Here is a 25,089-nt window from a genome sequence, read left to right on the forward strand (position 1 = left end):
GTCACTGGAGGGCTGTGCAGGGGGCACATGGAGGTCATCGGGCTGTGCTGGGGGTACATGGGGTATCACTGGGGGGCTGTGCTGGGGGGACATGGGGTATCACTGGGGGGCTGTGCTAGAGGAGTACATGGGGCTGTGCTGGGATACCTGGGGCAGAGGGTTCACTGAAGCACTGTGCTGGGTGTATATGGGGTATGGGTCACTGGCCAGCCTGCTGACTTTCATGGGTTGATCGTTGCATGTTCCTGAGGGCGGGGTAGGACCCCCTGTGTCTGCCCCCCACACATGGGGAATGTGTCCCTGACCCCATCAGTCACTGGTGGATTTATGTCCAGCAGCATGGGTCTGTGACAGCGGTTGCTATTTTCCATACAAATGCCACTCTATTCAAGAATGCTGCTGAGCTCTTGGCCTGCTGCCTATCCAGGGGCAGAGAGTTCCACAGGTGAACTAGTCAGTCCTGCTCCCTGGTCATCCTGTGTCTGTACAGTGCATTTCTCCTTTGCAAGGCAGGAGCAGAGCTGCCTGGAGCCCCACCCCTCAGCATGGCCTGGCACCTGGCCTCTCTGGCCAGACCAGGGGCAGGCAACCTATGGGACGTGTGCCGAAGGTGGCACTCGAGCTGATTTTCAGTGGCACTCAAACTGCCCGGGTCTTGGCCACTGCTCTGCATTTTAATTTAATTTTAAATGAAGCTTCTTAAACATTTTATAAACCTTATTTACTTTACATACAACAATAGTTTACTTATATATTATAGACTTAGAGAAAGAGACCTTCTAAAAACATTAACATGTATGACTGGCACGCAAAACCTTAAATCAGAGTGACTAAATGAAGACTCGGCCCAGCACTTCAGAAAGGCTGCCAAGCCCTGGGCCAGACAGTAGCAGCCGCTTTCAGTGCCTCTGCCAGAGCCCCTTTCTCCCCCCACATAGGCACCATGGCTGAATTGCATTTGACTCCAAAGCTGGCGCAGGGCCTGGCTGGGTTACCTGCTACCTGCCCAACTCTGGCTCCCCATCTGCGGGGCCCAGAGCTCCCTGTGTGGGTGGGGACAGGGCAGCTGCTGTGGGGCTGTAGCTGCCTTCATGAGGAAATGCCCATGTGACATCCCCATCCCCCACTGGCTGGAGAGGGCCACAGCCCAGTGCAGAGAGGAGAGGAGGGACAGCCCCAGCTGTTGCCCCTGGGCAGAGCAGAAGGGGGGAGTTCCCATGCTGGGGTGGGCAGGGGTCACACAGAGGGGATGGGTGCACCCCAGAGGCAGGAAGGCCTGGGGACTGCGCCGGGGGGGGGGGGCTTGGAGGTGCGGCTTGAAATGAGGTCATAGCCCAGGGGCAGACTCGTTAGACTGCGGGAGCATGGGAGATGGGGCAGCAGTGTGGGGCAGGCTGGCAGCCTCCCTTGTCCCCCCAGGCACAGACTCAGTCACATGGTCCATCACTTTATTGCTACAAAAAAATACAACTGTACAAAAATAGAGTTTATCCAACTTTACAAATGCAAATACCGGTCAGAATAATATAAAAGGGGGTGGGGGGCATGGCTGCCGGCCACAGGCCCAGGCCTTCATAGCCAGCAGCTTTACAGCAACAGCCTCCCATCCAGCCCCGCCCCACGTCCGGCCCAATGTCATAAATAGGAGCCGCCACTCGAGACCAATAAATAAATAACTTAGAGTAATAAATAGTCAGTGACCAGCATGGCCGGGGGGTGCCCTGCCGGCCCAGCTCCCCTGCATGGGCACCAGCACTGGGCAGCCGACACTGCTCCCCATGGGAGCAGACACAGGCTGCCCAGCCCCACAGCAGGGGGTGCCCGTACCTGGCTGTGGTCTCTGCCCTAGCCTGGGTCCCTGCCACCTGCAGCCCCGGGTTGGCACCTGCTCCTCTGCCAGCAGCCCTCAGGCCCCCAGCACTTTCCTCTGCTGCAGCCACTCTGCTCCCCAATGGGCCCCCAAGGACAGCTCCCTGCCCCCTACCCCCAGCTGCCCTCTCCCAAGGGGCCAGGGATGTTTTCCAGAGGGACAGAATGGGACGCCAGGCCTGCCTGGTTTCTAGCGCCCCGCACCTCCTTTGCTGGGCTGGACGCTCAGCTCCAGCTTCCCCCAGCAGGCGAGAGGAGGTGGGGAGCACCTGGGAGGCCCCCGCGCCCCTTCGCTGCCACAGCACTGGCAGCTCTTCCCCTAGAAATACAGGGGGCTAAAAACTCCCCCCTGGGAGTGGGAGGCAGGGTCCTGGGTTTAAACCCCAGGGAAAGGGACCAGGCCACAAGCAGCTAGGAAGGATGCACCCCAAAGCACAATGAGGAGTCTGTCCCTTTATGGGGCTCAGAGGTCAGCACAGCCTTTCACACTGCCCCAGCCCAGGCCCTGGGGCCAGCTGCCTCCACGCACTCTGCAGCTGGGCTAGCGCCAGCTGGAGCCAGGGGACAGTGTCCTGCAGGGTCACGCATCCCCCAGGGCTCGGGACCAAGCAGGGAGCCCATGCGGCCAAGGGCCTAGCCTGGCAGCTCTGCCCCTAGTGCTAGGGGGTGCAGTTGGTCCAGGAGAGTGCGCACAGCGGCTGCCTGGTTCTCACACATCAGACTCTGCAACAGATGCGCTCAGGTTCCCAGCCACCAGCCTGGGCAGTGGGGGGCCCCGGAAGCCCGTTGTTGAGCTGGGACCAGAGCGGACGCCAGCCCTCCAGCTGGCACTCCAGGGAGGGTTGGGCAGGCCATGCCAGGCAGACGAGGATGGCTGTTTGGCACTGGAGCCGACAGCTCAGAGGCTGCTGAGTGAACATGGCAGAGCAGTGAGCAGAGCCCAGCTGGCAGGCTCCCTGCCAATGCTTGGCAAACTCCTGGGTGCAGGTGGCCAGTGACTGTGGAGGGAGGGGCGATGTTCAGTCCAAGCAACGAGACTCGCCCTGCTGCCAGCAGCCCCACGCTGGGGGTCCCGCTGCCTCCCAGTCTCAGCAGACAGGACTCCTCTCCAAGCGCCTGGGGCAGGGCGAACTCTTGTCTCCCCACTGAGCCGCTCCTCTGGCAGCCTTTGCATATCCCCACGTGCCATGTGGCCCCGGGTCTGGGCAGCGCCAGGCAGGCAGTGCCATGAGCTTACAGTGGGCACCGAGCCTGCAGCCCAGTCAGCCGATGCATTTGCACTCAGCCGCAGAGAGCTTCTCCACCGTCTGCCAGGTGTTTTGCACATTCATGAAGGAGACGGCTTCATAGCGGGTGGGCCGGCAGCAGGGGTGGCTGGCCACGTGGCCCGGTGGGCCCGGCTTGATGGCCTTCTCCTGCAGCAGGGTGGCCAGCGTCAGGTCGTAGTTGCTGCGGCTGCGGTGGCAGGACCCGCTGCAGTACTTGAAGGGCACAATCTCATCCGAGTCAAAGCCCAGCCCCAGGTCACGCACCTTCACCATCAGCCTGCGGACAGTGCAGTTGGGGCCGTCCCTGCGCCGGCCTGATTTCTTGCCTTTGGCGGGGCCCAGGGGCGAGCGCTCAGCCCGGAGCAGCAGGTCCTTGGCTAGCTCTCCCTCCCCGAGCCCCGCTGCTGTCACGTTGTCCCCTGGGAACACAGGGTAGTCAGCCAGAGTATGTGCCCCCCACTCCTCCCTGTCCCCAGAGGGGCTGTCTGATGCCAGCGGGACCTGCAGCATAGGGAGCACCCACCTGCTCACGCACACAGCCAGGGCTCAGAGCGGGCAGGTAGATGCCACGTGGCTCCCGTGGCCAGGACTCAGTCCTAGCGACAGCCTGGGGTCGGGTCCCACTGCCCTGGGCTCCGCCCATCCCCTCCTGGGGTGGCCAAGGGCCCTTTGGGAGGCGCACTCCTGCCTCAGCTCTGGGGCTCAGGGTCACCAGGAGCCTGCCCCCTCCCAGTAGCCCTGCTGCCTCAGGCCCCGAGCAGTGCTGGGGCCCATGGGGCTCTCTGTTCCCGGAGCGTGAGGCATGACACAGGGGCACGAGGGGCCTGCCCTGCCCTGAGCAATACTGACCCCAGGCCCCCTCTAGTGCCTGGCCCGTCTCCTGCCCCATGCCCTGCCGCTCACCCCTCCTCCCACACCCACACCTACCGGAGAGGGGGCTCCAGGCTGCACTGCGTGATGCCTCCAGGCTGTCCTCTGCTCCAGGGCCGGCAGTGCCCATGCCGCCTGCAGTGGGTGCAGCCCCCAGGGTCGTGTTGCGGTGCCAGGTGTGCGGGGTTCCCGTGGCCACGCCGCTCAGCAGTGACAGGATGGCAAGGGCACCCCACAGTGCCCCCTCCTGGAACACAGCACAGACTTAGCATGGCAGCAACGCGCACAGGGTGCGGGCTGAGGGCATGGGGCACTCCACGCGGCGGCCCCAAAGGCAGGGCTCCCAGTCCGCCCAGGGGAGGGCCAGAGCTGGGGCGGGGCAGGAGAGGGCAGGCCAGGGGAGGGGGGCAGGGCCAAGGCTGCATAGCCCTTGCCTGGGCCCCGCTGCCCCCAGCCCTCTGTGCGTTGCTTCCCGTGGGGCTGCACTCACCCTGGGCCTTTGGCACAGAGTCCTTGTGGGGGGGGAGGCCGGCCCCCCCGCTGGCTGCTCCATCCTGTCTGCAAACACAAAGATGGGGGTGAGTGTGAATGCCCCTAGGCTGGGGATGCCGGGGAAGGAAACCCACCCACAGGGCTTCTCCACCCATCCCACCTGGCCAACCACGCCCTGCCCTGGACACATGGCGCCTTCACCCCTCAGCCCCACATGCCTGGCCCCTGCCTCGCTCCGGACAGGCAGCGTTCCCAGGGGGGGCTGGACTAACGTAAGGTGTGGGGGTCAGGACACAGCTCCCTCTAGCCTGTTAGTAAACATAGCCCCATACCCCCCACCCACAACATCAACCCCCCCACCTTCCCCTCACTGCCCTCCACCCCAATACTGACCCCCCCCAACACCCCATACAGCCCTCCGACCCCCAATATCCCCCTCGTGGGTCCCTGGGGCTGTAACTAGCAGCTGGCCAGCTCATGGGCTCCCAACAGGGGTTAGTGCCAGTGCTCTGGCCTGGGCCCTCTTCCCAGGGCCCTGGGAACGTGGCTTCCCCTGACTGGCACAGGCTGGGCTGCCAGGGTCCCCCTGACAGGAGATCAGGGTACTGGGGGTGCCGTTCCCAGGGCCCTTTCCTTGCTCAGGGTGGGACCCGAGCTCAGAGATCCATTAGCGCTGTGGTCTCTAGGTACCAGAGTATGCCCAGCTCTGCCAGTCTCATGTCCACAGCCCTGCACCCAGCTGCTGTGACCCACATCGGAGGAGGAGTCATGCCCAGTGGTGGAGGCAGGGAAGCTGGGGTGCCAGGGTTCGGGCAGCAGGACCATGGAGCTGGCAGGGGGTGCAAAGCCCTGCAATGACCCTCCCTCTCCAGGGAAACCCCACAGGCAGGGGAGCCCACCATGCTGCCAGAGCCAGTGGGAGCATGGCTCCTTGGGGGGAGGGCTGCGGGGCCATGGATGGCTTCCCACCCACCCCCTCTGATCGGGCTGGGGTGGGGACACTGGCCCCAGGGCTGTCCACGAGCAGCATGGACTGGCAGAGAGCCTCCAGCTGTGGGTGCTGCAGGCAGGCGGGGGGCACCATGTGACCAGCCAGGCCGGGACAATCCTGCCAGCCTTGCTCAGGCCCAGCAGCCCCTGCTATCTGAACCTGGCCTGCTGCGCCCCGCCCCCCCCCAGGAACCGCCTGCCTGCCCTGCCCGCTATGGGGCCAGCTGGGCAGGCGCAGGAGGCTCTGCTCTGCCACAAAGGCAGAGGGGACCAGCTCCAGGCCTCTTTCCCATGTGGAGCACACGAACCCTGCAGCCAAGGCAGGATCTGCAGCCAGAAGGCGCCATGTCCCCGTCCCCATAATCTCTGGGCAGGAGCAGGCTGGGCCAGAGCATGGGAGCCGCTTCCTGAGCCTGGGGGGAGCAGGAGTGTCCCAGAGCCCACCAGCTCCTCTGGTTAGCCCTGGGAGGTGCCTGGGCAGCTGGAGGTGCCCCTAGCCCCAGACTCTAGTGGCTCAGTTCGAAGGCAGAATTTCGAGGGGGTGGGTGCAAGGTCCAGCTCTGCTCCTAGCCCCCCAAGGATGGGATGGGGGGCATGCCTGTGCCCAGAGCACTGGTTACTGGGGAACCACAACCCCAACCCCAGGGGAAGCCCCCCCCCTTGCCTTCACACCAGCACCAGAGGAGGGAGGGAGTCAGGATGGAGTAGCCTGGGCCCCTCCTGTGCAGCATGTCTCTGGCAGGCTCATAGCCCAGTCAAGAGGGTTTAACTCCTCACTAGCATAGCTGAGGTCCTCCTCCATAGGAATGGCCAGTCCTTCTCTGAATCTGGTGGCCCTCTGGAATCTAGTGGCAGTGAGTTCCACGGGCTAATCCGGTGCTTCCCCTAGTCCTGCCCATCTCTCCTGGCTTCGACCCAGGTCAGTGCCATGCCCTGAGCCCCTCCTTCCCCTAGTCTTGCAGTGCTTTGGAGATGCCAGGAGCAGAACGGCAGAGCCCGGGGAAGGTGCCTGAGCACACTAGAGACCAGCTCTAGGACACTCATCCGATAGGCACCAAGTCCCTGAGCAAGCCAAGCCAAACCCAGCAACAAGCTACCCAGCAGCACCCCCTGCACAGAACATGGCCCAGCACCAGATGGTGCCTTCTGCCACGGCAGCTGGATTCCCGCATCCCTTCAGGGTGGAGCAGATCTGCTGGCCATAGACCCATGCTGCATGTGGCGCCTGGCCCTGCCCCTGGGCTGCAACTCACACACACACCCCTCTCTGCCCAGCTCCGCCCGTTCCTGCTCTGTGCCCGGGAGAAGCAGGAGAAATGACTGCTGCTGGGCGCTCGAGCAGCCAGCTAGGTGCAGTGAGTATTAACTGGCCATCCCCAGGGACCCGCACTGGATCACCCACAATGCATCACAACCGGGGGCCTGTGCATGGCTGCGAATCGGGTCTCATCGCCCCTGCCCGGCCATGGCAGGACAGGCTGGCCTGCATTTGCAGACTGATGGCTGGTGAGGGATGGGCACCGCAGGAGAAAGGGGACCATCAAGCCAGCCCCACGAGCAGGATGCAGGGCGTGGGTAGAGGGATACGCCCCCTAACCCCAAGCCCAGCACCTGCAGCCCTGGCCTGGCCTCTGCCCTGACGGGAGAGGGAGAAGTCGGGCCCAACGCCTTGCGCCCACATACAGCAGCCAGGCAGGCATGTGGCCCACTGCCAGCAGATCCACAGAGCAGAAAGCCAGCCAGGTACTTGCACAAGTGTCCTGGCTCTCAGCACATAGGCAGCTCGTCACATCCAGCTGGAAAGCTTCGTTACCTGGGGACTGCAGCTGCTCCCCGCTCCACCCATGGCAGGCCCCAGGTCAATGGAGACGGGCAGTGCCCTCTTTACCTGCCCTGCCCAGAGCTAACCCCTCCCCAGTGGCTGAGCTGCCTTCCCATGGTCCACCCGGCTTGGCCTGCATCCCCAGCCCTGGAGCTGCGGGAAGGCAGAGCGGTGCTGGCAGCAAGAGCCGTGGCTGGAGCTTGGCCAAGGGAATCCCCTGGGTGGCAACTGTCCTGGGCCAGCCAAAGCAGTTCAGACCCTCTGAGCAGCGTGTGGAAAGCCACATGCTGTCCCTGTGACTTTCCCAGCCCCAGGCGGTCCGGACCAACACCTGGACTCGGCCCCAGCCCCCACTGTTTGTAACCCACTGGGCCAAGGCACTGCAGCTGCACAGGAGAAAGGGGACATCTCCCTCTGGAGATGCCAGCCTGAGAGAAGAGGGCCTGGGCCAGGCCTTTGCAGCGGGTACCTAGCCATGTGCCAGCCCTGCTCCGAGGCCAAGTGTGGAGCCAGTGCTGTGGGCAGTCACCTCCAGCTGGGCCCCTCCAAAGCCTCAGGGGAGACGGGGCCCGGGCACATCCCCTCTGGCTGTGGGGCCAGTGCTGCTAGAGATGCCAGCAGGGTCTCTGCCCAGCTGTAGCTGGTCCTGGAGGTGGTTGGGAGCCTCCCTGCGTGGGGATCTGGGCGCCACCGGCCCTGCCAGGTTGGTCCCGCTCCGGTATCCCACGGCTGGCTGAGCTGCAATTCTCCACTAGCCCTGTGGGTGGCAGCACAAACCCAGCCTGTGCCGGCCCTTCACCCTGTCACTCTCAATCCGGAGAGAATCCCCCCTTCCCCATCCCTTCCCACGCCCCCGGGGGCCAGCCAGCCCCACATGGTCACCTCCAGTCCCACACTAACTGGCCAGCACCTCACAGGCGGGAGGATCCGCAGGGGCCAAGGGGCACCCAGCAACCCCAAGTGCTGGCAGACATGAGCCTCCCGGGTCACCCCCCTCGACGCAGCGAAGGGGATCCTGGCCCTAGCCTGACCCAAGGGGGATGGGCGGGTTGGGTAGGGAGGCGAACGGGCAGTCTGTCACCTGGCAGGGTGCCCACACGCTGCCCACGCCTCACCCCGCACAGCTGCCTTGCCAGAGCCAGCAGAGGCTGAGCTCAGAGCCCAGCTCTGCTGGAAGGAGCGATGCCACCCCTACCAGCTGTCAGGGGCTGTGGGCAGCAGAGGGGGCCGCCGGCTCCCCGTAGGCCAGGCATGACCACCTGTGCCAGACACTTGGGACAGAGCTCAGAGCAGGGCACTGTGCCCCGGCAGTGCAGACACCCAGGGGCCGGGCGGGCAGCTTCTGCCCCTCCCAGGAGCAAATCCAGGACAGACCCAAATCTGCTCCAGCAAGAATGGCTCCCCCTGCCCCCCTTAGCTGTGCCCACACCCTCGGGGACTGGGATGGGGGCAGAGTCACACCTGGGGAAACACAAGGACACACAAACCCACAAGTCACCTGCCTGAGGTGCTGGCCCAGCCGTCTTCTCAGCAGGCCTGTTAACTGCAGCCACCGCCCTGGCCTCAATCACCAAGTCACAGGAGACCTGGGCTCTGGGCTTGTCTCCCTGCCGCTGGGCAACAGAGACAGGCAGGTCTGTGGGAAATACCTGTCCCGGGAGCCCACCCTGGTAGGCTTGGAGCTGTCCACAACGGGGGACAGGACAAGGTCACGCCACCCCTTCAGCATGGAAGGGCAGCTGGTCTGGATATGGGATTCCCAGCCCCTCCTGCCACGGGAGCCAGCCACAAAGCTTCTCCAACAGCTCCTCAGCCTGTGGATTGGAACGTGCCACTCCCAGCCCCGGTTCCCCGGCTCGACAGGCCCATAGAGAATAGCTCCCGTAGAGAGTACCCTGCTGCTGGGGTGACAGAGCACGGCACGGCCGGCCCTGCTTGCCAACAGCAGGTTTTAGTGACTCAAGTGGGACATAACACAAAGGCAGGCAGCCGGGGGGCGACAGAAGGGAAAGGCCGGGGTGCCTGGAGCCTCTGTGGGAAGGAAGGGCCCATGGCTGGGAGGCTGCTCACAGCCGTGGGATCAAAGGATTGAGCCAGACAAGGTGCCTGGCAAAGCACAGGGAGGGTGAGAGCACACATGGCACCATTACAGCTGCCAGCTCACAGCACTGCAGGCAGAACCCAGGCTTCTGGGCCACCAGCCCTGCGGAGTGCAGAGGGCCAGGTGGGCAGTGCGGAAGGAGGCCAAGGGAACCAGGTGTCACAGGAGGAACCGGCAGAGGCAGAGCAGCCAGGACTGGAGGGCAAAGCTGGGGGGGCTGCAGCAGTCAGGCAGGCAGTGAGCAGAGCACAGACTTCCCCAGGGCAGCAGGGTCGGCGGGAGGGGCAGGAAGGCTGGGGAGGGAGGACAGGCCCCTTGAGGGCCGGAAAGCAAGTGCCACACCTGGGCAGATGCAGCACAAGGAGGCAGGACAGCGGTGTTATGAGGGGGACAGAATCCTCGAGCCTCAGGTACCCGGTACCCGCAGAGACAGGAGAGCTGGGCGCTGGCCCGTCGCTGCCAAGCTCTGGCCCCGGAGAGCGGCTGCTCACATCGGGCTGGCTCCTCCTCCCTTTGAAGCTACACCAGCAGGCTCCTGGCTCCTTTTCTCTCTGCCAGACCTGGCCATGGAGCCCAGCATTGCCGGAGACACTGCCCGGGGGATTCCCAAGTAAGGCAGAGAGGCGCTGACCCGAAGCCGGCGGGGGTCACGCAGACCATGTGGCGTGCAGGCGAGGCACATTCAGACACAGCCCACGCCGGAGGAATGACGGAAACGGGCTGGTGGCTCGTGCAGGAAGGCAGGCCCCGGGGAGGGACTGGGGGCGCTGGGCTGGGCCCAAACCATGGCACTCCCTTGGGGTACGTCAGTGAGAACCCCACGTAACCCGCACCCTCTCTGTCCTGCTGCCCTGGGTTCCGCCAGGCTCCAGGGATGGACTGGTGAGTGCTTGGTGCAGAGGGGCTGGGGTACCCAGAGTCACGGGGGAGCCAAGCCCCGGGGCCTGCTCTACAGCTGTGGTGTGCTGGAGACACAGGGTGCATCCTGCTCACTAGTCTCAGGCTGCAGCAGGGCAGATTCAGGCTACAGACTCTTTGGGACGCACATCTGCCTGAAAGGACGCCTGGCCCCTGAAAATGAGTGCGCACCTCTCCGGCCCTCCCCCTCGGCCTGGTTGTGCTCTGCTGGCTGGAGATAGGGCCAGGGTGTGTGTGAGGGGGGGAGTTCCATGGGTGGCAGCCCTCTGCTCAGATACACACTGCCAGCCTCTGGCTAGCATGACCTCAATCTGCATGCTGGGAGGGAGACACTGTTCTCCCCAGCCCCCAGCAGCCTCCAGGCTCCAAAGGGCAGCGCAGGGGGAGGGGGAGACCTGCTCCAGGAGCTCTGCTGGGGCAATCCCACCTAAGCTCGGGGGGAGCCAGGTGCATCCTGTTGGAGACCAGGGCTGCTGGGGGCCGTGGCTGTGACTCTAGCCCTCCCTGGGTCTCCTGGCTGCTGCAGAAAGAGGATTGTGGAGCTACCTTCCCAGTCCCCAAGTAGCTCCAGGGCCGCGCCTGCTGCTGCTCAGAGCTAAGTAAAGCCAACACGCTTCTGGTCATCATCAATGCCACCCCAGGGCTCTGGAGAGCAGCAGTCGAACAGACCAGGGTCCAGGTAAGCTTAGCAGACAGCTGTGGGGGAGGTGAGAGCAGTGATGAGCAGCAGCAGAGATGCTGGAGCTGGCTGCAGGCTCAGGCAGACCACGCTGCATCAAGCTCAGCAAGCGGGTGCTAGTTAGTAGGATTAGCTGAGTGTCTGCAGCAAATACACATTCATTAACTCTGCCAGAGATCTGGAGAAACTGCCACCCCAAGCTTCTTGCATGCCCTTTGCCCTGACCCTCAGGGCTCGCCCCAGTCTTCACTGGGCCTAGACCCCCATCGCAGACAGGGAAGGACAAATTGCCCAGGCCTGATGGAGGGGGAGGCACTGGGCACTCCCAGAAGGTCCCTGCCAGTGACTGATTTCCACAGACCGCAAGGGTGATGCAGCGAAGGAAGGTGGCTATGGGCTATGGGACAGGGTCCCTGGTCCCTCCTGCTGGAGTCGGGGAGGAGAGGAAACCTTTGAGCCAGCTGGAGAATCGTCCCTGCAGACCAGAGGATGTTTACATCCTCTTCCCTCCCAGGGGCTACAGCCTCAGGACGCCTCATTCCCACACCAGGCATGGCTGGAAGAGCGACCTGGGGCTTCCCCTCCCCCGGCCTCCGCAGGCAGCACGCTGCAGAAAGGGGCTGCAGAGCCGTGCGTTGCCCGGACAAGCCAGAGCTCCAGCTGCTGCTCCGGGAGAAACTTTCCAGAGGAAGGGAGGAGGGAGATTTATGTTTACGTTCCTACACAAACACTTCGAAATGTCAGCGTGAAGCCTTCCATGGGCTGGAAGCTGCCCAAGGGCCTGGTGTCCTGCTCACCTCACAGACAGACGCCCAACGCCTCCAGGACGGCTCACGCCCGCCTGCAGGGCTGTCTCCACGGGGCCCAACTCACCAGCTCCATGGCTGAGATGGGAACCCAGCACCCAGCCCATCCTCCTGTGTGGGGCCGACCCAACCACAGCCTCGCATACCCCCTAAACCACAGCCAGAGCCCGGGGTGGCACCGAGCAGCACCAGGATGGCCAGGCTCCCGCAGCCCCAGGCTTTGCCCACAGCCAGAGCCCAACAAGAAGCCTTGTGCTACCCCCACGCTCCAGCCAGGCCAGGGGAGCTGGCAGGTCAGGCTGGGTGAGAGTCAGGAGTGACTCCAGGCCGCTCGCTGGGGGTGGGGTGCGAGCAGGAGCGGTGCCAGGGTTTTTGGCGCCCTAGGCGCAGGGCCGGCTTGCTGGTCCCGCAGCTCCAGTGGACCTGCTGCAGGCGTCCCTGCGGAGGGTCTGCTGGTCCCGCGGCTCTGGTGGACCTGCCGCAGGCGTGCCTGTGGATGCTCCACCAGAGCCGCGAGACCAGCGGACCCTCCGCAGGCACGCCGGAGCAGCCTGCCACCCTCCCAAATCCTGGTGCCCTAGGCGACTGCCTAGGTCACCTAAACGGAAGCGCGGGCCCTGGGCGCAAGGAGGCACATCCCCAGCGAGATATGTCCTGGCAGGTTTCCACAGCCCAGGGCACGTGCACAGGAACTCAACCGTCAAGAGGCCGATGACAGAACTGCCAGGTCCCCGCCACCCATAGCTGAGGCATGAATCAACCCCTGGGAACCAGAACATGAGGAAGCACGGAGGCCCCTGCTCTGCCCCACGCTGCCCCCTTCCTCTCGTCCCCGAGTCCGCCGGCGAGGGCTCTGGAGAGGGACACCAGCGCTCCCTCAGGGCCCAGAGGTGCTACATGGAGACACACCTGCCCCACAGATCCTGGGCCAGGGCACCTCCAGCCTGGCCTCTGCACCCACCCCTTGGGCAGGGGAAGGAAGTGTCCTGCTGGAGGGGGTCCCAGCAGGGCTCAGCCCACCCAGGAGAGCCCCAGGCTGCCCCTAAGGCTGGGAAGGAGACGCTCTGCAAGGTGGGGCGGGGCGGGGCGGGACAAGGCACAGTCCCAGGGAGTGGAGGAGGGAGGCCCCTGCCCCAGCTAATCTGGGCAGCTGCCAGAGGCTAAACAGGGGATTAGCCCGCAGTGGCTCCGCTCAGCTGGGCCCAGCGTGTGAGGCCACGTGTGCCTTGACTGGGGGCAGCCCCAGAGTGACCCACCTCAGGGCCCCCCTCTCCTGGACACAGCCCAGGGCAGGCTGCACACAGCAACCTTACCACAACCCCCCGGGGGCGCGACCCTACCCCCTCCCCGGGGCGACTCTACCACAACAACTCCCGCCCCCACCCCGCGGCGGCGCGACCCTACCACAACTCCCGCCCCCTCCCCACTCCCGCGGCGCGACCCTACCACAACAACCCCACGTTTGCTGCCCGGGGAGGGCGGCTGCAGCTCGGGTCCCAGTCTAGGGAAACGGCTGCAGCGGACCTCGGCCCGCCCCCCCGGCCTGGGAAACCTCCGCCCCCAGCCCCCGGGCCCGACTCCACTCACCGTGCGCGCCGGGAGCCTGCGGAACATGCTCCGGGGGTCGCGGCTGGGACGCGCCTCCCTCTGGCCCCGGGCACCGGTCCCTGGCGGGCATCGAGTCCGCTCCCTGCGGCCGCCAGAGGGACAAAATCACCAGGTTTCCCGACCCGACCAGACCGACCCCCCGGACAGACGGACCGACACCCCCCCCATCCCGGGACAGACCGACCCCCCGGACAGACGGACCGACACCCCCCCCATCCCGGGACAGACCGACCGGCCTGCCCCCGACCAGATCGACACCCCCCCCAGTCCCGGGACCGACCGCCCCCCCAGACAGACGGACCGCCCCCCCCATTCCGGGACAGACCGACCGACCCGCCCCCAAACAGACCGACCCCCCCCCGAGTCCCGGGACCGACCGAGCCCCCAGACAGACGGACCGACCCCCCACTCATCCCGGGACAGACCGACCGGCCTGCCCCCGACCAGATCGACACCCCCCCCAGTCCCGGGACCGACCGCCCCCCCAGACAGACGGACCGCCCCCCCCATTCCGGGACAGACCGACCGACCCGCCCCCAAACAGACCGACCCCCCCCCGAGTCCCGGGACCGACCGAGCCCCCAGACAGACGGACCGACCCCCCACTCATCCCGGGACAGACCGACCGGCCTGCCCCCGACCAGATCGACACCCCCCCAGTCCCGGGACAGACCGACTCCCCGGACAGACGGACCGACCCCCCTCCCCATCCCGGGACAGACCGACCGGCCTGCCCCCGACCAGATCGACACGCCCCCCAGTCCCGGGACCGACCGCCCCCCCGGACAGACGGACCGCCCCCCCCATTCCGGGACAGACCGACCGACCCGCCCCCGAACAGACCGACCCCCCCCGAGTCCCGGGACCGACCGACCCCCCAGACAGACGGACCGACCCCCACTCATCCCGGGACGGACAGACCCAGGCTCCACCCGGTACCTCTTGGCTGCGGTGCGGGCGCATCCCCGGGGGGGCTCCGGCGCTCAGCCGGCCCCGGGGGCCATGGCCGGGCTCCGGGACTCGCCGCCCTGCCCGGCCGGCTCACGTTGTCCGCATGGCGAGCCCCGGGGGGCAGGTGCCCGGCGCTGCCTGCGCCGCCCTGCGCGGGAGAGGAGGCGGGTTAGAGCCGGGCGGGCCGGGGCTCCCGGAGCCGGCAGGTGGGAGCAGGGGCCGGGCCGGGCCGGGCAGGGACTCACCGAGCGGGGCGAAGCGGCTCCGGGGCCGGGCGGGCGGGCTCGGACCTGCGGCTGGCGGCGGGGCTCGCGGGCGGCCTCTGGGAGGCAGGAGCCGGCTCCATCCTCCTCGCCCGGCCGCTTCTGGTGTCAAATTCCAGCGGCCCCGTCACCTGATCCCCGGGCGGGGCGGAGCTGGGGGCACCCACGGGCCGGGAGCCCCCCCCGCCACGGGACAGACAGACACCCCCCGCCCCCCCGCCAGCCGGACAGACACACGGACACCCCCCCCCCCCCAGCCAGGGACAGACACACAGACACCCCTCCCCCGCCAGCAGGAAAGACACACGGACACCCCGCCCCCCAGCCAGGGACAGACACACAGACCCTCCCCCGCCAGCCGCACAGACACACGGACACCCCCCCCCAGCCAGGGACAGACACACATACACACACACCCCCCGCCAGCAGGAAAGACACACGGACACCACCACCCCCAGCCAGGGACAGACACACAGACACCCCTCCCCCGCCAGCCAGCCAGACACACGGACACCCCGCCCCCCCGCCAGCCGGACAGACACACGGACACCCCCCCCCAGCCAGGGACAGACACACAGACACCCCTCCCCCGCCAGCCGGACAGACACACGGACACCCCCCCCCAGCCAGGGACAGACACACACACACCCCCCGCCAGCAGGAAAGACACACGGACACCCCCCCCCAGCCAGGGACAGACACACAGACCCTCCCCCGCCAGCCTGCCAGACACACGGACACCCCCCCCCAGCCAGGGACAGACACACAGACCCTCCCCCGCCAGCCGGACAGACACACGGACACCCCCCCCCCAGCCAGGGACAGACACACATACACACACCCCCCCGCCAGCAGGAAAGACACACCGACCTCCACCCCCAGCCAGGGACAGACACACAGACCCCCCCTCACCAGCGGGACAGACACACAGACCCCCCCCCACCAGCGGGACAGACACACAGACACCCCCCCCCTCACCAGCAGGACAGACACACCGACCTCCACCCCCAGCCAGGGACAGACACACAGACCCCCCTTCACCAGCGGGACAGACACACAGACCTCCTCCCCCAGCCAGCGGGACAGACGCACAGACCCCCCCCCCCGCCAGCGGGACAGACACATGGACACCTCCCCCACCAGCCGGACAGACACACGGACAACGAGGAGCGGCGCCAAGGTTTTTGGTGCCCTAGGCGGGGGTCCTTCTGCGCTCCGGGTCTTCGGGGCACTTCAGTGGCGGGTCCCGGAGCGAGTGAAGGACCTGCTGCAGAATTGCCCCCCCCCCACAAATCCTGGCACCCTAGGCGACCGCCTAGGTCTTCTAAATGGAAGCGCCAGCCCTGTGGACACCCCCCCCCCGCCAGGGACAGACACACGGACCCCCCGACCCCCTGCGGGACAGTCACAACCTTGCTCAAGTTCAGGCCTTTTCCTTTATTGTCTTGGTTTGCTTGGGCCAAATCATGTAACAGAGAAGTGGGGCCCCAGGGGATTCTGGGTAACAGAGACAGGTGCTAGGATGGGGCCCCAGGGGATTCTGGGTAACAGAGACGGGTGCTAGGATGGGCCCCCAGGGGATTCTGGGTAACAGAGACGGGGTGCTAGGATGGACCCCCAGGGGATTCTGGGTAACAGAGACGGGTGCTAGGATGGGGCCCCAGGGGATTCTGGGTAACAGAGATGGGTGCTAGGATGGGGCCCCAGGGGATTCTGGGTAACAGAGACAGGGGTGCTAGGATGGGCCCCCAGGGGATTCTGGGTAACAGAGACGGGTGCTAGGATGGGGCCCCAGGGGATTCTGGGTAACAGAGACTCAGTTGCTAGGATGGGGCCCCAGGGGATTCTGGGTAACAGAGACGGGTGCTTGGGTATGGCCCCAGGGGATTCTGGGTAACAGAGACAGGGGTGCTAGGATGGGGCCCCAGGGGATTCTGGGTAACAGAGATGGGTGCTAGGATGGGGCCCCAGGGGATTCTGGGTAACAGAGATGGGTGCTAGGGTGGGGCCCCAGGGGATTCTGGGTAACAGACTCAGGTGCTAGGCTGGGCAGCAGCTCTGGGAATGTCTGAGCACCAAGATCCCAGCCACTCCAGCCCGACACCCCCTTTGGGCGGCCACAAGGACCCTTCATGTTCTCTCAGGTTTTGTTCCAGCGGATGGTTCTGAGCTGCCCAGCCCTCACCCCAGCAGTGGGTGTGAGCCCACAGTAGTGCCCAGGGAGAAAGCTCCCGAATGCCCCTTTGAGTCCTCAGTTCCTTGCGCCGCTCACTTCATTACTGCAGAACCTCTGCCCTTCCGCTGTGCGCCCAGCTCCTCCAGTGATCCCTCTGCCAGTCTCTGCCCTGCCCCCTTATTGCCCCCCCAGGTGCTCCCGGACCCACCCCGAATAAACCACCCGACGTAATCCGCTCACACCGCTGAGCCCACGTAAATAGTCGCTTCACCTCTTGGGCACCTTTGTGCTTAATCCCATTGTGGCAGGTCTCTCCTCGGCCAGGCCAAAGCGCAAGGCTGTTCCCACAGCCCTTTGGCCTGCGAATTCCCGGCCCTCGGCAGGGCCCCCGCTTTGCTCTGTTGCTGGTGCACAGCTGCCCGGAGCTGGGCTCCCTTCACTTTAACCAGCTCTTGGAACGGGCTCTGTGCTCGCTGTGAGCATAGGGAACACGGGGTCACGTAACAAACCGGGCTGGCGCCAGGCCAGCCTCACCATGGCCATTTGGGCTGCTGCACACTGGCCTGAGCGTGGCCAGTTCGGGTCTGTCCCTCCCTGCCTGCCCCTTTGCCACACTAACACCCGCAGGCCTGAGGCCTAGCACCTCTTACACTGCAGCCGGTGGCATTTTCTACGCAGAACCCATTTGCCTAATGCAGCTGGATTAGCCTCGGAGCCCCACATCCCTCTTGCTTTGCCCTGCTGTGTGCTGAGCTGACCTGGCGTGGCCCTTCAGAGCCACAGCAAAGCCAAACCCAGCAGGGCCCGGCCCCCAAGCTAGACTAGCCCTGCCTGGGGCCCAGCTCAGCCTGGCACGAAGGTGTGCACTGAATAGGGCGCTGTGCCCGGGGCCCATGCTGGAGTCGCCAGCACTGACAATGTTTCCATCGGGCTTGGCTGGTTTCTAACAGATCTGCCCCCTTTCTCCCCCCCGCTGCTCATGCTGCCTCTCCTTTCCCACGGAGCCAAGCCGGGGGTCCAGGAGCCCCGCTCAGCCAGGGCCTGCTGCTGCAGCCCCCATCACTGCCCTTTGGTGTCGTTCCTTAACAGCTCCCTGTTGGGTTGGGGGCAGGGGGCAGCGCACTGGGCACGGCTCTGATGGGCTGACAGGTGCCTCCTGGTCTCTGCTGCCTCCTCCAGGCCTGGCAGCAGCGCTGGGAAGTTGGGAGCACGTGAGTGCTTTGGGGACATGGTTGGGGAGCGGCGCCAGTCATTCCTCACTTAGAAATCCCAAAGGGCGGGTGGGGCCCATTGCTTCCCTGCCTGGTGGGCTCTCCCCTGAGCTGCCTCCCTGCCCAGTCTCCCCCTGCACTAACTTGCCCGGGTGAGCCACCGGAGCAGGTGGGAACAGGGCCTGGTCCCACCCCAGGCTGGACACCCAGATTCCTTCTGCACCCAGCGCCAGTCACAGCTCTGCAGCTCTCTGGGGAAGGCAGAGGCCTGGGGACAGACAGGGAGCAGCTGAGGCTGCCTGGAACATGCTGGTGAGTGGAACAAAGACCAACGGCTCCAGGCTGAGGGCTGGAGGCTGCAGGACGCCAGCGAGCCCAGGGCACAGGTGTGGAATCCCAGTCCCAGGGCTGCACAGCCCGGCCACAGCGCAGGAGTCTGCTAATGCCCCAGGTGCCCCTTCCTTGGCCTGCTGGGCTGCAGGCTCTGCGTTTCCACGCTGGTCCCTGGCGAGCGTCCCGGCCCTGGTGTTGCGCAGGAAACCCCCGCAGCTCCTCAGACTGAGTCAGGCAGGGTCCCTGGGGGAGCCAAAGCAGAGGAGAAGCCAGACGGGTGTGTGTGGGGCGCAGCCAGGGCTGGGACTCTGCTTGGGCCCCCCATGGGGTTAGCGAAGTGCTCATGGGCCAGGCCCGGCTCTGCTCAGCGGTGCTGGGCCAGCCCTTCTCTGCTTGGGGGGGTGCAGTCATTGCTGCCCTTGGGAAGCAACAGGGGGCAGCAGAGCCCCAGCCCCCGAAGAGCGGGATTCAGGGCAACAGACAATACAGGGGTGTGGTAATCCTGAGGGGCTGCTGCCTGGCCCCACCGTCCTGGATGCTGCTCCTGCCACCTCTGCCCCCCACATGGTCCCATGAACAACTGGGCCCAGCCTGCCTGCTCCGACCTTGGCCACTGACCTGGGCCAAGGGGCTCTGGGCAGAATATTGCCCCGTACAGGTCCAAGCACTAGGGCTCCGGGCTCCACGTGCCCCAGCAACACAGCAGGGTGGCTGATGCGCCTGCAGCAGCTCTGGGCTGGGCACCGGCCCCAAAGATCGCTCCGGCCGTGCACCCCAGGAGCCCTGCGAGGCTGGAGCATGGGCTCACCAGGGAAAGGGCAGGGGTCCTGCTCTGGAGACATTGAAACCTGCAGCCAACGAGGTGCTGCAGAGCAGCAAGGAGCCTGCTGGGCCCAGGGCTGGGGAGTTCTAGCCCTAGGACAAACCTGATGTTTCGAATCCAGGGCAGGCTCCTTGGGCAGCAGATGGCTGTGATTGGTCAGTTCTGAGACAGCTGCCTGGGTGCACAAGGGGTTAAATGCTGGGAAGAAGGGTGGGGTTTCTGGGGTGAGCAATGGGACGGGGCACAGGAAAATGGCTCCCACACTTTCCAGGGGCACCAGGGAACACTACTGGCCCTTCCTTGCAGAGAGTAAGTTTTCACCGGAAACTAACGGGCTGGCGAAAGGACACAGCCCAGAGGCCTTGGCAGGGTACAGGGGGAAACTCTCCTTGCAAGCTGCCACCACTTGGCGGTCCCTTGGGGGCAGGGCTGAGCTCTGTGCAGTGCCTGGCACAGGGCCCATCCTTGGAGGCGTCATGAGTAGCCTGGCTAGGGGGGTTAGGCAAAGACAAAAAGGCGCCCGGTCTCCAGCAGGAACCCAGAGGTGGCTGGAGTGAGCAGGTGGCCCAGCAGGCGCCCCCAGTGGAGCTGGTGCATGAGGCGGGGCAGCCAGTCAGCCAGGTGGAAGCACCGTATGTGGTCCATGCCCTGCAGGGAGAGGCCCTGGGAACGGGCAGCAGCTCCTCCTCCTGGCCTCGTCAGCAGAAATTCTTGTTAAGATTTGCATTCCAGCGCAGCTGCCTCAGAGCTGGAGAGCTGGGCTCCAACCACTGCACACTTCAGTATGCATCAGCCCAGTTCCCATAGGCCAGGACAGGCTTCAAAGCCAGCCCAACCCAGCAGACCAAGGCAAGTCACCACGGCAAACCACAGACCTTTCCTGCATGCTTCCTCTCCCCGCATGCCTCACCCGGCTCCTGCAGCCCGAGGCCACGCAGGGGTCAAAGCCAGCTCCAAGCTCGACTGGGTCCTGGCTCCACCTGGGCCGTCACCAGGCAGCTGCACCACTGTGGTCTTGGCTCACAGGGTGCTGGCGATTCCTGCATGACAGCTGCCAAGCACCCACCTCCGTGAGGCAGAGGAGGGCAGAGCTGCCAGCATTAGTCTGTGCCTTGGATCTCAGCTATTGCACCTGGGAGAAAAGCCAAGTTGCAGAGAGCGCAGCAACACGGGGCAGCGGGGACTGCCACTGCGACACCCATGGGGAGTCAAGTGAGGCACACGTAGGGCCACTCTCCCCTCCAGTACAAAGGGGACCTCGACCTCTGGGAGGTCTTGGACCAAGTTACCCCAGTTGTGTCACAAGGTCCACTCCCCAACTCCCGGCTGCTCTGGGGATTAGCTCCTCCCAGGTCCAACCCCCTCCTCTGCCAGGCATGGTGGGCCCTGCCACCTCGCTCTGTGCCTCGGGGGGCTCTGTCTTCGTAGCTCAGCTCGAGGGCTGGGTCACCGTGTTTTCCTTCTGGAGTATAAAAGTTCCACTGGACAACTGTCCTAGGCAGCCTCCTGCCCCACTGCCTGGTCGGCCACTTCCCATCCACTGCTCTAGGGTCCAGCCACAGACCCAGAACCAGCAGCCAAGGGCTGCACAGTCCGAAACCTTGCTACAGATTCCCTTCACCTCCATCTAGCTCTTTCTCCACCTCCTCTGGACATGCCCTTCCCTCAGGGCCAGGACCCAACGCTGCTCCTCTCCCCCTGCTGTCCTCCTTCCCTCTCTAAGGCTAGAGAGCACAGGTGTCCACACTGCAGCCCCTTTCTGCTGCCAGCTTCCTAGCTCCAGCCCCCCTAGCTCCGTCTCAGCTGGGCTCCAGCATCATTCCAGGATCACTAAGGCCACCTAATTCCTCTCAGCTGTGGCCTATCCAGCTAGTTGGCCCCTTCCCGGCCTCATTAACCCCTTCTAGGCTGGTGTGGGATGAAGACGACACCGCAAGCAGCGTAAACCTTTGACGGGTTCTCTGGCCCTGGCGCTGGTGGACAGTTGTTCTCCTGGGCCGTAGTCAGCATGGGATGTGTCTGGCATTAGACAAGCTCCCACTTCTCTTTCCAAAGGAGCAAGAATTAAGCCACAGTTACAGTGATGCCAATTTGAATTCCCGTCCAAGCCCCGGCGAGCCCGTGCTCACTCCCGAAACCCGAGCAGCCGCTGGATCACGAAGGCAGCAGGAGTCACCCCAGAGCAATTTGCTGTTCACTTAAGGGAGGGCAAAGGATGGACATGTCAGCAGGCCAGGCACGAGACGAGGACTTTGGAGACCCTGCTCTGCCACAGACTGTGTGTGACCTTGGGCAAGTCCCTTAGCTTCTCTGGGCTTCAATGGAGACCACAGCTGGCCCTGCCGGGCAGCAACAGTTGGGAGATGCTCAGAGGGGCCCACTAAGGCCTTAGATCCATATAATTATTGAAGTCACACCTGATTTCTCACAATTACCACGTAGGGAAACTGAGTCTTGTCAATTAAAAGCGCTGATATTACTTTTAGTGCAAACAGTTAAAACTCAGTTTTTAAATGTAACCTCACGTGCTCAGTGACTCTGACAAATGAGGGGCCGTGCTGCAGGGCCATAAAACAGACTGGGAGCTGTTTATCCTCTAGTGTAATGCACAGTCCAAGGGACAGCCCATGAAATGGAGAGGGAGCAAGCTGAGACCCCTAAAGGGGCACACTGTTTTTCCACATAATGCACGATTAACTTGTGCAACTCACTGCCACAAGCTCTCAAGGAGACCAAGGGCTCAGCAGCGTTGGCCATTTACATGGCTAATGAGAACGGCCAGAAGTGCATTAGCATGCTTTCAAAGTACAGAAAGCTTGGACGTGATAGATCCTGTCGTCTTGGCTAGGCTGTCTGAGGGGGGTGACCGAGGGGCTCCCCAGGCACCAGATCCCAGAATGGCTCATTACAGGTTTCCTGCCCCTCCTTCTGCACCTGCGAGGCTGGGCTGGAGCAGCTGCTCCCCACATCCCTGCCTCGCCGAATCCCCAACCTGGCAGAGGTGGAGGGAGCAGCGGGGTCACGGAGACAGCAGGAGGGAGCAGAAGCATCCAGAAAATTGCTCCCTGGCCTTGCCCGACTAAAGACTGCAGCTGTGGGGCTGGCTGGGCAGCGTCCCGACAAGCTACTCCTGCAGCCCCTCGCACTCACCTTCCCTGGCTGCCAGGCAGGCCCAGCCCCCTGCCCGTCTGGTCAGGTTCGCAGCTGCTCTCCCTTGCTGCCAGAGCTGCTCAGTCCTCAGGCGGGGCTTCCACAAGCACCACGGGGAGCCGGGCCTGGCTGAGCCGGGCAGTCCGTCACCTGAGGCTCCAGTTGGGACACATGAAGGGCTCCCTTGGGAGCTTGGGGAGCCATGACTGTCCCCCCATAACAGAATCATGGAAATGTGGGGCCAGCCCAAGCCCCTGCTAAGGCAGGACCAAGTACCCCTAGACCATCCCTGATGGGGGTTTGCCCAGCTGGTTGGTAACAGGGCCAGCTCTAGGCTCCAGCGTCCCAAGCATGTGCCTGGAGCAGCAAAAACCCTGGAGTTGGTAAAACCTACAATTAATTGTGTACTCTCTGGGATAAATAACCCCTTGTGGCTGGTGATCTCACAGGCATGGCTATCCGAGGCTGCCTTCGTCGGGCCGAGGGAGCTCTGGGGACATGCATGAGCAGGACTCCCAGGCTCGGGGCTAGGAGTGTATGACCTGAGGAGTCGCAGGGTCAGAGCACGTGGGAGCTGGGGCTGCTGGTGGTGTGCCTCTCCGCTAACCTCGGCACCTCAAGTCCTGGCTATTTGCTGGGCAGGATGGGCACTTTAGCAACCGTAAGTAAAAGTTCATGAAGGTCTGTGAGCTGGGGCTGTCTCTGGGGGGCCCTGAGGAACTGATGGGGAGCGGGTTAGTCACTGGTGGTTTCCATCAGTAGAAACATGGAGAATCAAGAAAAAAAGTAGCCAAAAGGCTGCGTAGGTTTAAGTCTGTGCCCTGGTTTATACCAAGATTTACCTACATGCAAAGTGTCATGGAAACCGGACACCCAAGTCAGAGGGAGTCCAGAAAAACTGAGTCTGACACACAGAGAACAGGTCCTCTCAGCCTGGCTACAGCTAAGGGAGCAGAACCAGACCCATCAGTCACTGACGGGGGAAGGCACCACCACCGACAATGGTGAGCCACCACTTGAGACAGTGTCTGTAGCAAAGGACAACAGGCCCGTGCCCTGAAGCTCGTGTGGCAAGGCATCTCCTTTGTCTCGCCAGACTTATGCCCCCCCTCTGGCCATGGCAGGCCTGGGGTAATGAGCCCCACTCTGGGCAGGGTTTTGCCTTCTCCCTTCTGTGCTCCCTTGGTCCTATTTTCAGGGTAGGCCTGAGGGTCAGCCTAAGGGGTGATCCTTCAACAAACAAACAGTCTCTCAAACAAAAACCCCGGGAGGAGGATACCTTTCGCCGCCTCCTTGCTGGAGCAGGGTGTCGTTCTGTTGGGTACCCCGGGTGTCAGACCTTCCCCTGGCTGGCACCCAGCTTTGGCCGTTTCCCCTATGGGAAGGAGCACGGCCTCTCATTTCCCTAGCATGGCAGCAGCTTCTCTCTCTCTCTCCGCCCCCCTTCTGTGCCCAGAGGAGGGTTTTTAAAGGCCTCAGGCAGCCCTTAATTGGAATCAGGTGTCCCTGACTGACCTGAGGTAACCCCTTCTCAGCTTGTAGAGAAAAGGGCCGTTAACTTTGTAGGGCTCCCATCTCGGCCTCCCAAGACCCTCCTGCAGCCGCCCGGCCTGACTTTGTCACGCTTCTTACTGAACTTGTGTGTGTTGCAATAACCCATTCCTATTGCAGAGCAGAACTTGCTGAGCCAATTGGAACAAACCAAACAGAACTCTTTATCCCACAGCTCAGGACAGCCTCCAAAGAAGGGGGGCGAAGGGGAAGCTGTGGGCTTTCTAACTCAGACGAAGGATATTTTCAGTAAGTCAAATAAAACTGTCCTATTTTCTTGTGTCTGCAAGGCCCACAGGCCTGGTGCCCAACAGGGTTTTGTAGTCATGAGCCCTCAAGGAGGCGTCAGAAGGGAGTAGATACAGAGTTTTCAGTTCCTTCTCTGCTATGGGGAGCCCACCCTGCAGACCATTCTCCTACTGAAGGCAGCATCCGGGGATGCCTGAGTTGTCCAGCTTGTGAAATCTGGAGGAGTCTGAATGGATGATTGGGGCAGGTAGGAGCTTGAAGTGTGTGTGCTGTGAATAGGTCTCGGTGGGACCCTGACTTTCCTCGCTGGGAAGTGAAACATTTCTGGTTTAAGACTCCACTCTGCCTTTGGCCACAGTGGTTTTCTGTCCTTGAACGTGTAGACTGGTCACAGAGACTGGAGGGTTTGTTCTGCCCAGGACATCAGCCAACGGGCTTCCCTCTGCAGGGATGAGGCCTTCACCCCACCCTGTCTGTCGGCACCGGCCATTGTCTGTCATGATCAGGACCAAGGAGCTGTTCACCCATGCGGAGTCTCTAGGGAATTGCCCTGAGCATTACCCAGTTTATACTGCGTTTGCATCCCGCGTGCTGTCCAAACTGCCTGTGTTGACTTCACCATCTGCACGTGAGCTACCGCTCCCTCCCGGCTGGCATCAGTGCAAGCACAGGTCTGTCCAGCTTGCCTACAGGTGAGTTCTGCATTATGGGGCTCTGGGGAAGTTGGGCTGTCCTGGCGGGAGGAGACGGGAACTGCAGAAAGGAATGGAGCGATTTCATGTGCGCTCGAGCGGACTGCAGCCTCCATGTGATACAAACATCCCAGCAGGGACATGGGGGCTGGTCTGAAGTGTCCTGGAGGCTGCTGACTGTCCTGGCCAAAGCAGCTAATTTGTTCTGTCTCTTGAGAGCTAACCCCCATGTGAGACTGTGTGGATTCCGCCCCCCGCCCCCCTCCA

General features: G+C 63.6%; 1 protein-coding gene across 1 annotated transcript; it reads right to left on the minus strand.

The window, feature by feature from the left end:
* Positions 1–1,456: 1,456 nt before the first annotated feature.
* On the minus strand, positions 1,457–14,380 carry ARTN (artemin). Its single transcript, XM_030573083.1, has 5 exons — positions 14,325–14,380; positions 13,403–13,505; positions 4,498–4,565; positions 4,065–4,254; positions 1,457–3,556 (listed from the first exon to the last, which is right to left on the minus strand). Exons 2-5 carry the CDS (start codon positions 13,491–13,493, stop codon positions 3,132–3,134), a joined length of 774 nt encoding a protein of 257 aa, XP_030428943.1. The 5' UTR covers positions 13,494–13,505; positions 14,325–14,380; the 3' UTR covers positions 1,457–3,131.
* Positions 14,381–25,089: the final 10,709 nt, after the last annotated feature.

This window comes from Gopherus evgoodei, chromosome 8 (genome assembly GCF_007399415.2).
Source record: "Gopherus evgoodei ecotype Sinaloan lineage chromosome 8, rGopEvg1_v1.p, whole genome shotgun sequence".
NCBI lineage: Eukaryota > Metazoa > Chordata > Testudines > Testudinidae > Gopherus > Gopherus evgoodei.

Excerpts from the sequence above, each read along its gene's own strand:
- ARTN (XM_030573083.1), bottom strand. The coding sequence starts at position 13,493 with ATGCCCGCCAGGGACCGGTGCCCGGGGCCAGAGGGAGGCGCGTCCCAG. Across the intron at positions 4,566-13,402 it reads GCAGGCTCCCGGCGCGCACG|ACAGGATGGAGCAGCCAGCG; the intron begins GTGAGTGGAGTC and ends TTGTGTTTGCAG. Across the intron at positions 3,557-4,064 it reads AGCCTGGAGCCCCCTCTCCG|GGGACAACGTGACAGCAGCG; the intron begins GTAGGTGTGGGT and ends CTGTGTTCCCAG.